The following is a 10,535-nucleotide window of genomic DNA, read 5'->3' as shown; positions in this document are numbered from 1 at the left end:
CTTCATACAAAGTATAGAAAATCATAGAAGTTTATCAGCCGACGTAGCACAGTCCCAGGCGTAACCTGCTTCTAGCTCCGCCACTGCTCACAGTCGGTGAGCTTGCACAAAGCTTCGCGGAGGCCACTACTCTTCCCCTCCCACTGAAGTTTCACTTCACGGGTCTCATGGCTGGCCGATGAGCTTGCTGCCGAACATGGGCAAGACATGTCGAGGGTAATGAGCGCCGTCACGGCCGGCAGTCATTTAGACTAGGTTAGAATAGCCTAATCCGCTATGATTTAGTTGAAATGTGTAAAAAATGTAAAGATTTTTTTCGGCTTAGATGAGAATTATTCTGTTTGCGTGTGAATCGTCCTATTTGTTTAAATTCACTTTGAAATGTATGCGGCCATATCAATGGTACGGTTGGATGGCGGCTGAGTATCATTGTCCACGGACCCGTTCGTAGATGATGGATGCCGTGTCCATTTTAGAGGTCGGCATTGGAGATGTCGTGAGACCAAACGAGGAGCATGTGGTTTTATTAAGGCTCTCTACCGGAGGTGGATTGCTCGCGATGCCGGCACACAACTCGGAATGATCGGCAGGCAGAACAAGAACTGCAACCACAGAGCACCCACACTCTCCAAGTTCGTCTCCGGATGTTCGTCAATTACTTACTGGCGCCTTTGATTATCGCCTCAGAGAGCCTCCCGAGGGCAGAGTAGGAGGACCCGCCCTCCTCGACGGCCTTCCGGCACGCGGCCTTCATCTCCGCGGCCTTCTCCCTCGCCCTCTTCCCCTCCTCGGAGTCGCGCTCCATGAGCGCCTTCACGGCCCGCTCCAGCTCCGACGCGGCGACAAAGTTGTTCCTCTTCCGGTCCACCTCCATGGCCACGGCCACGCCCATGTAGGCCACCAGCGTGAACGCGTTGAGGTGCTGCTCCGCGTACAGCGGCCACGGCACCATCGGCACGCCGAACCACAGGCTCTCCAGGGTCGAGTTCCACCCGCCGTGCGTCACGAAGCCCCCCACGGCGGCGTGCGCCAGGATCTCCTTCTGCGGGGCCTTCGTCGGCCACACCAGGCCCTTCTCCTTCGTCCTCTCCAGGAACCCCTCCGGGAGCAGCTCCCCGAGGTCCGCGTCCGAGGGCTGTCCTGGTCCCGCGCCGGCAGCCGGCGGGCCGCGCAGAGCCCACAGGAAGCGGTGCCCGCTGCGCTCCAGCCCGTGGGCTATCTCGTGCGCCTGTGCCGCCGTGGAGAACCCCATGCTGCCGAAGCAGAGGAGCACCACGGACGCCGGAGGCTGCGCGTCCAGCCACCGCACGCATTCGTGCGGCTGCTCCGCTGGCGGGGTCACGGAGAGCACGGGGCCTACTGGATAGACCGCCGGGGCAGGAAATCCGGGCGCGCACCAGCCGTCGCCGATGGCTGCAAGAACGCTCTGCTCCAGCTCGGTGACCGTGTTGATGATGACGCCCTTGGCCTCCGTGAAACGCCTGCCGTGGTACATGAACCACGTGTAGTTGGGGTTCTTCTTGTCCATCACCGGAACCGGGAGGGACGACGGCGGCACCGGCGGCAGGCCAGGCACGCCCACCATGCCCTCCATCTCCTCGAACTCGACGGCCACCTCCTCGTGGAGCGCCGGCAGGCGCAGGAGGAGCGCGCAGAAGGCGGCGTCGGCGGTGATGTACACGTAGGCCGGTACGGCGAGCTCCCGGGACACGTCGAGCATGGTCGTGCAGAAGAAGTCGAGGACGAGCGCGGCCACGGGGCACGCCAGGCCGGAGACGGCCGCCTTCACGTGGGCCGCGTGGAGCTGCACGAACCGGGAGACGAACTCCTCGATGCCCAGGCAGTCCGTCGGGGGCTCGACGGCGGGGAGGTGGTGGAAGCGGATGTCCAGGCCGGACGCCTCCTCCCTCTGTATGTGGGCGGCGACCTCGCACCTGTGGTTCTCCCCCGGCGCCGGCATGACGAGCACCGTGAGCGACAGCGCGCCGCCGCTGCGCGCGAGCAGCCGCTTGCCGGCGTCGAGCATGGACATGAGGTGGCCGGCGGCCCAGACCGGCAGCAGCACGACGGTCGGGGTCGTCATCTGGTTGGTGCACGATCGGCTAGGAGTCTCGGATGGATTATGCCCGCGGTCGAGGAAGCTTTTGAGCGGGTGACACGGCGGGTCTTGTTTTTTACCACAGGCTGGGCGTGCAGGCAACGCTGCTCGAGAATTATTAGCTGCGTACAAAATGGGAAACGAAATTGATGCGATCGTCTGGCGGTTGGTGGCTCTTTATGGAATCACAAGGTGGTTGCCTGGTTGGTAGGCGGAATTGTTGGCGCCGGGATTGCTCTTCGTCTCCGGTGACAGTGCGGCGTCTTCTTTTCCTCCCACTCCCACTCGTTTCCCCGTCTTGCTACATGCGTTCGCCTCATGTGGCCCCTGTTGCTTCTTAAAAACCCCAAAAAAGATGGAACAGGTCATGTGGGTGGCTCATCACTGTGGGAGAGGCTCTTTGCCACCTTCACCCACATGTTGGCTGTCGCTTGTCACGCCTTAATTGGCACGACGGATCAAGCGAGACAATTGTACCAGCACAATTTCACCTCAGCAGCCTCAGCCCCGTGGCTATCCTACTCTAGTTTACGCAATTGAACAGACTTAGAACATCTCTAACCGATCTTTTATAATTAGACAAGTAGTAAAACAGTGGAGTAGACTTAACCTTAAAATTTTACTTCTCTAAGGATGTAACTATGGCCGGGCCTAACCGATCCCTTAAATTTAACTCCTCAAACGAAATGACCCCACATGAAAGTTTCTCTACATCTTCTTCTTCCTTCTTGCTTCTTCCTTCCTTCTGACTAGCCTGAATAAGGCAATGGCTGGCCGGGAGATGCACTTGGGACGGAGAGACGCCCACACGCAGTAGCAACACACGCGCGCGCACACACACACACACACACACACACACACACACACACACACACACACACACACACCCAGTACGAGCAACACACATGCACACACAGCACATCGGTGGTTGTGCATGCACACGCATACGCAGCAGCAACACACACACACATGCACATGCAGCAGCAGAAACACACACACACAGTGACACGCAACATCACACTCAAATTCGTTGAAATTGTTCACCACCGGCGAGGTTGCCGGAGTTGCGGGGCATTGGGGGTTTCCATTTTTCCAGTCACCGAGGCGGCGAGTGCGGACGGGAGAAGGAGGTGTCGCGTGTAGACAGGCGGAGTTTTTTTTTCTTTTCTCTAGAGTGGCGCCGAGGAGTAGAAATAGAAGAGTTGGCCGCCGGAATAAACTTAGGGGAGTAAAATTTTGCTCCTCTAAAGGTTTGAGGGATCGATTAGGTATGGGTAACTCCGTATTTTGCTCTTTTAAAAAAATTAGGGGATGGGCTAGAGATGCTCTTTAAGAGCATAGAACCAACATAATTTCATGCATTGCGGATGTCATTTATTGCAATGCATGAAAGGGGTCATAGTCTAGTGGTTGTCATACTTGGTCCAATAAACAAGAAAATTCCATCCTTGAGAAGGTTGATAGAACTCTCATTTCTCCTGTTTGGAAGGATGCCTTCTTTGGTGCACATAAAAATGCTTGTCAAAGATATGCCTGACCATGACCCCTTTCTGATTGTTAGTGGTGAACATCGTGCTAAATAATCTGGTAACATAAGTTTCATGTTTGACATATCGTGGTTAGAATTTCCTTCCACTGGTTGATGATCCTTAGGGAAAACATGTGTACACTAAGGTTCCCTTTGATATCCTAAACATCACACCCAAGAGATACTAACAAAATTAAGGGATGGTGGTCCAACCTTTTTGGGACAACAAGGGGAAAAATGAGTTAAAGTTAGAGGGACTTGCCCCTTTATCTACTGACACTTATGTGAAGAAAGCAAATATTAAAATTGGACTTGACAACCTGCATGTTGAATAAGTGGTTCTAGACCTAGCAAAATAGACATATTCCTCAATTAACATAAAAGTACCAATCGAAACATAAGAAACTACAACCAAAATTTAAGGAACAACAACAACCGGGACTTAAGTTCTGATTGTTGTTGTTTCAGAGAGCCTGTGAGAGATGGCTCTTGGAGGGGGATCAAAACATGAAAGTACCTTTCTGAGAGCTCAAATGAGCTCAGATGAATAGTGAAATAATAAAAATGAACTTTTTTTTAGTAAACTTTGACAAATGTTCTAAGTGTTTGCAAATTTTCATCATGAGATCACATTTGTGGAAGGCGTGGCAAAAACAAAGTGGTCCAAAATGCTTTCAAAAGTAGCATTTTCAGTGCATCGATTTTATTTTCACGCCTTCCACGAATGTGATCTCATGATGAAAATTTGCAAGCACTTAGAACATTTGTCAAAGTTTACCACAAAAAAACATATTTTTTCAATTTTTCTTGATTTTACTGTTCATCTGAGCTTATTTGAGCTCGGGCTTAGATACTCCACGTCCATGAAAACACCTCCTTTTTCATAGGGTTTTAACTGATGAAAAAGAGAAAACACCATGCACTCCATTAATGCTGATGAGATTGTTACTGAACCATGCCACTACCTACTTTGAGGAGTTTTTGGGCATGCTCCTGGGATTGTTTAGTTTTGTTAGAATAAATCCGAGACGCTCCAACGATTATCCGAGGACCAAGTAGTCACACGAGCACGACACCGAGATTTGTTAACGAGGTTCACCGATATGGCTACATCCCCGGGGCCTGACTACGGGCGCTCCTCCCCGTGATACCATCACAGTACCGCACCCCGGTCGCCCGCGCGCCGGCACACGCCGCCGGCTCCCCCTTGCGCCCCTGTGCTATTATGTTGGCATAGGTTACATCATGTGTCTACCCCCGATATATATGACAGGCCTGGGATACAAGTGTCCTATTAGGACACAACTCCTACCCTGTCTACACACAGTCCAAAACCAAGTTCAACTGTAACCTACCTTGTACAATAATATTCGACACAACTCTAACAAACTCCACCTTGGCGAATATTCTTCACCACCCTGGATTCATCCATGCGTCGAACCTCCATATACATTGGACTTGAGATACACCATGAGCACCGCTGCTACTCCCAGACTCCATGTGACTCCACATGCAACTGTACTCCCTTCTCGTCTTCTTAGCAGTCAACGCTCGAGCAAAATTAAGTTTCTCGTTACTCTACCTTATGCTCCCAACTTTCAAAGTATCCGTCCAATGCCATCACACACCAATCACTCTCTGCATGAAAGTGAACAAATCACATATTGGACGCCACATATAAGAGTTACCCGAACTCCACGTCATCGCTCTCCTTGACACTTTGTCTGAAACTTGAAGGAATTTCACCGTCGCCCTGTGTCACCCTGAGTCAAATTCGCAGTTGTCTCATCCTTTTTCCCGGATAGTCTCTGGCATGTCCCACAGCTATAGCACTCCGCCTCCTTCTGTCTTGTCATCCGCGCTTTGCCATGTGCACCGAGCACCACAGAATATACGGCCATGTACTCTCTCTGTTTTTGACAATTTCAGACTTTTCGCCACTTTCTCAGATTCCCATGGTCAACTCTCATCCATCAACCGGCACCAATAGACCCAGTCACCAACTTGAACCTGGTACACGTCAACACTGCTTCAGCACCCCCTGCACAATTTGTCTGACCACATGTCTGACCACCAATGCCTTGGCTTGTCGTTGTGTCTCGTGCTTACCGCATGCCTCGCCGCTATTACCGCGTCGAGCCTCTGCTGTCCTGGTCGAGTCTCCCAAGGTCGCGAACCCACACCACTCAACCCCCACTGCTGAGAACTGTTAGGGAACATAGTAATTTCAAAAAATTTCCTACGCACACGCAAGATCATGGTGATGCATAGCAACGAGAGGGGAGAGTGTGTCCACGTACCCTCGTAGACCGAAAGCGGAAGCGTTAGCACAACGCGGTTGATGTAGTCGTACGTCTTCATGATCTGACCGATCAAGTACCGAACGCACGGCACCTCCGAGTTCAGCACACGTTCAACTCGATGACGTCCCTCGAACTCCGATCCAGCCGAGCTTTGAGGGAGAGTTCCGTCAGCACGACGGCGTGGTGACGACGATGATGTTCTACCGACGCAGGGCTTCGCCTAAGCACCGCTATGATATGACCGAGGTGGATTATGGTGGAGGGGGGGGCACCGCACACGGCTAAGAGATCCAAGGGATCAATTGTTGTGTCTCTAGGGGGTGCCTCCCTCCCCGTATATAAAGGAGTGGAGGAGGGGGAGGGGGTCGGCCACCCTTGGCGCGCCCCATGAGGAGTCCTACTCCCACCGGGAGTAGGACTCACCCCTTCCATGTTGGAGTAGGAGAGGAGAGGGAAGGAGAGAGAGGGGGAAAGGAAAGGGGGGAGGGGCGCCGCCCCCCTCCTTGTCCAATTCAGACTTGGGGGGGGGGGGAGGGGCGCGCGGCTGCCCCTTGGCCGCCTCTCCTCTTCCACCACTTGGGCCCATGAGGCCCAATAACCTTCGGGGGGGGGTCCGGTAACCCCCCGGTACTCCGGTATATATCTGATAACCCCCGGAACCATTCCGGTGTCTGAATATAGTCGTCCAATATATCAATCTTCATGTCTCAACCATTTCAAGACTCCTCGCCATGTCCGTGATCACATCCGGGACCCCGAACTACCTTCGGTACATCAAAATACATAAACTCATAATATAACTGTCATCGAACTTTAAGCGTGCGGACCCTACGGGTTCGAGAACTATGTAGACATGACCGAGACACGTCTCCGGTCAATAACCAATAGCGGAACCTGGATGCTCATATTGGCTCCCACATATTCTACGAAGATCTTTATCGGTCAAACCGCATAACAACATACGTTGTTCCCTTTGTCATCGGTATGTTACTTGCCCGAGATTCGATCGTCAGTATCTCAATACCTAGTTCAATCTCGTTACCGACAAGTCTCTTTACTCGTTCCGTAATACATCATCCCGCAACTAACTCATTAGTTGGAATGCTTGCAAGGCTTAAGTGATGTGCATTACCGAGTGGGCCCAGAGATACCTCTCCGACAATCGGAGTGAAAAATCCTAATCTCGAAATACGCGAACCCAAAAAGTACCTTTGGAGACACCTGTAGAGCACCTTTATAATCACCCAGTTACGTTGTGACGTTTGGTAGCACACAAAGTGTTCCTCCGGTAAACGGGAGTTGCATAATCTCATAGTCATAGGAACATGTATAAGTCATGAAGAAAGCAATAGCAACATACTAAACGATCAAGTGCTAAGCTAACGGAATGGGTCATGTCAATCACATCATTCTCCTAATGATGTTATCCCGTTAATCAAATGATAACTCTTTGTCCATGGCTAGGAAACATAACCATCTTCGATTAACAAGCTAGTCAAGTAGAGGCATACTAGTGACACTCTGTTTGTCTATGTATTCACACATGTATTATGTTTCCGGTTAATACAATTCTAGCATGAATAATAAACATTTATCATGATATAAGGAAATAAATAATAACTTTATTATTGCCTCTAGGGCATATTTCCTTCAGTCTCCCACTTGCACTAGAGTAAATAATCTAGATTACACAGTAATGATTCTAACACCCATGGAGTCTTGGTGCTGATCATGTTTTGCTCGTGGAAGAGGCTTAGTCAACGGGTCTGCAACATTCAGATCCATGTGTATCTTGCAAATCTCTATGTCTCCCACCCGGACTTGATCCCGGATGGAGTTGAAGCGTCTCTTGATGTGCTTGGTTCTTTTGTGAAATCTGGATTCCTTTGCCAAAGCAATTGCACCAGTATTGTCACAAAAGATTTTCATTGGACCCGATGCACTAGGTATGACACCTAGATCGGATATGAACTCCTTCATTTGCTGCTTTCGAAGCAGCTATGTACTCCGCTTCACATGTAGATCCCGCTACGATGCTTTGTTTAGAACTGCACCAACTGATAGCTCCACCGTTCAATATAAACATGTATCCGGTTTGCGATTTAGAATCGTCCGGATCAGTGTCAAAGCTTGCATCGACGTAACCATTTACGACGAGCTCTTTGTCACCTCCATAAACGAGAAACATATCCTTAGTCCTTCTCAAGTATTTCAGGATGTTCTTGACCGCTGTCCAGTGATCCACTCCTGGATTACTTTGGTACCTCCCTGCTAAACTAATAGCAAGGCACACATCAGGTCTGGTACACAGCATTGCATACATGATAGAGCCTATGGCAGAAGCATAGGGAACATCTTTCATTTTCTCTCTATCTTCTGCAGTGGTCGGGCATTGAGTCTTACTCAACTTCACACCTTGTAACACAGGCAAGAACCCTTTCTTTGCTTTATCCATTTTGAACTTCTTCAAAACTTTGTCAAGGTATGTGCTTTGTGAAAGACCTATTAAGCATCTTGATCTATCTCTATAGATTTTGATGCCCAATATATAAGCAGCTTCACCGAGGTCCTTCATTGAAAAACTCTTACTCAAATATCCCTTTATGTTATCCAGAAATTCTATATCATTTCCGATCAACAATATGTCATCCACATATAATATCAAAAATGCTACAGAGCTCCCACTCACTTTCTTGTAAATACAGGCTTCTCCAAAAGTCTGTATAAAACAATATGCTTTGATCACACTATCAAAACGTTTATTCCAACTCCGAGAGGCTTGCACCAGTCCATAAATGGATCGCTGGAGCTTGCACACTTTGTTAGCTCCCTTTGGATCGACAAAACCTTCCGGTTGCATCATATACAACTCTTCTTCCAGAAATCCATTCAGGAATGCAGTTTTGACATCCATTTGCCAAATTTCATAATCATAAAATGCGGCAATTGCTAACATGATTCGGACAGACTTAAGCATCGCTACGGGTGAGAAAGTCTCATCGTAGTCAACCCCTTGAACTTGTTGAAACCTTTTGCAACAAGTCGAGCTTTATAGACAGTAACATTACCGTCAGCGTCAGTCTTCTTCTTGAAGATCCATTTATTCTCGATGGCCTGCCGATAATCGGGCAAGTCAACCAAAGTCCACACTTTGTTCTCATACATGGATCCCATCTCAGATTTCATGCCCTCAAGCCATTTTGCGGAATCTGGGCTCACCATTGCTTCTTCATAGTTCGTAGGTTCGTCATGGTCTAGTAACATAACCTACAAAACAGGATTACCGTACCACTCTGGTGTGGATCTTACTCTGGTTGACCTACGAGGTTCAGTAACAACTTGATCTGAAGTTTCATGATCATCATCATTAGCTTCCTCACTAATTGGTATAGACGTCACAGGAACCGGTTTCTGTGATGAACTACATTCCAATAAGGGAGTAGGTACAGTTACCTCATCAAGTTCTACTTTCCTCCCACTCACTTCTTTCGAGAGAAACTCCTTCTCTAGAAAGGATCCATTCTTGGCAACGAATGTCTTGCCTTCGGATCTGTGATAGAAGGTGTACCCAACAGTTTCCTTTGGGTATCCTATGAAGACACATTTCTCCGATTTGGGTTCGAGCTTATCAGGTTGAATCTTTTTTCACATAAGCATCGCAGCCCCAAACTTTAAGAAATGACAACTTTGGTTTCTTGCTAAACCACAGTTCATAAGGCGTCATCTCAAAGGATTTTGATGGTGCCCTATTTAACATGAATGCGGCCGTCTCTAAAGCATAACCCCAAAATGATAGCGGTAAATCAGTAAGAGACATCATAGATCACACCATATCTAGTAAAGTACGATTACGACGTTCGGACACACCATTACGTTGTGGTGTTCCAGGTGGCGTGAGTTGCGAAACTATTCCGCATTGTTTCAAATGTAGACCAAACTCGTAACTCAAATATTCTCCTCCACGATCAGATCGTAGAAACTTAATTTTCTTGTTACGATGATTTTCAACTTCACTCTGAAATTCTTTGAACTTTTCAAATGTTTCATACTTATGTTTCATTAAGTAGATATACCCATATCTGCTTAAATCATCTGTGAAGGTGAGAAAATAACGATACCCGCCGCGAGCCTCAACATTCATTGGACCACATACATCAGTATGTATGATCTCCAACAAATCAGTTGCTCGCTCCATAGTTCCGGAGAATGGCGTTTTAGTCATCTTGCCCGTGAGGCATGGTTCGCAAGTACCAAGTGATTCATAGTCAAGTGATTCCAAAAGTCCATTAGTATGGAGTTTCTCCATGCGCTTTACACCAATATGACCCAAACGGCAGTGCCACAAATAAGTTGCACTATCATTATCAACTCTGCATCTTTTGGCTTCAACATTATGAATATGTGTATCACTACTATCGAGATTCATCAAAAATAGACCACTCTTCGAGGGTGCATGACCATAAAAGATAGTACTCATATAAATAGAACAACCATTATTCTCAGATTTAAATGAATAACCGTCTCGCATCAAACAAGATCCAGATATAATGTTCATGGTCAACGCTGGCACCAAATAACAATTATTTAGGTCTAAAACTAATCCCGA

General features: G+C 48.6%; 1 protein-coding gene across 1 annotated transcript; it reads right to left on the bottom strand.

Moving 5' to 3' along the window:
* Positions 1-497: 497 nt before the first annotated feature.
* On the bottom strand, positions 498-2,575 carry LOC109778333 (malvidin galactosylase UGT88C3). Its single transcript, XM_020336885.4, has one exon. The coding sequence runs from the start codon at positions 2,081-2,083 to the stop codon at positions 656-658; it is 1,428 nt and encodes a 475-aa protein (XP_020192474.1). The 5' UTR covers positions 2,084-2,575; the 3' UTR covers positions 498-655.
* Between the last annotated feature and the right edge of the window lie 7,960 nt (positions 2,576-10,535).

The sequence above is a fragment of the Aegilops tauschii genome, chromosome 1, assembly GCF_002575655.3.
Source record: "Aegilops tauschii subsp. strangulata cultivar AL8/78 chromosome 1, Aet v6.0, whole genome shotgun sequence".
Classification (NCBI taxonomy): domain Eukaryota; kingdom Viridiplantae; phylum Streptophyta; class Magnoliopsida; order Poales; family Poaceae; genus Aegilops; species Aegilops tauschii.
This window is presented reverse-complemented; position numbering and strand designations above follow the sequence as displayed.

Coding starts and splice junctions, on each gene's coding strand:
- LOC109778333 (XM_020336885.4), bottom strand. CDS start 2,083: ATGACGACCCCGACCGTCGTGCTGCTGCCGGTCTGGGCCGCCGGCCAC.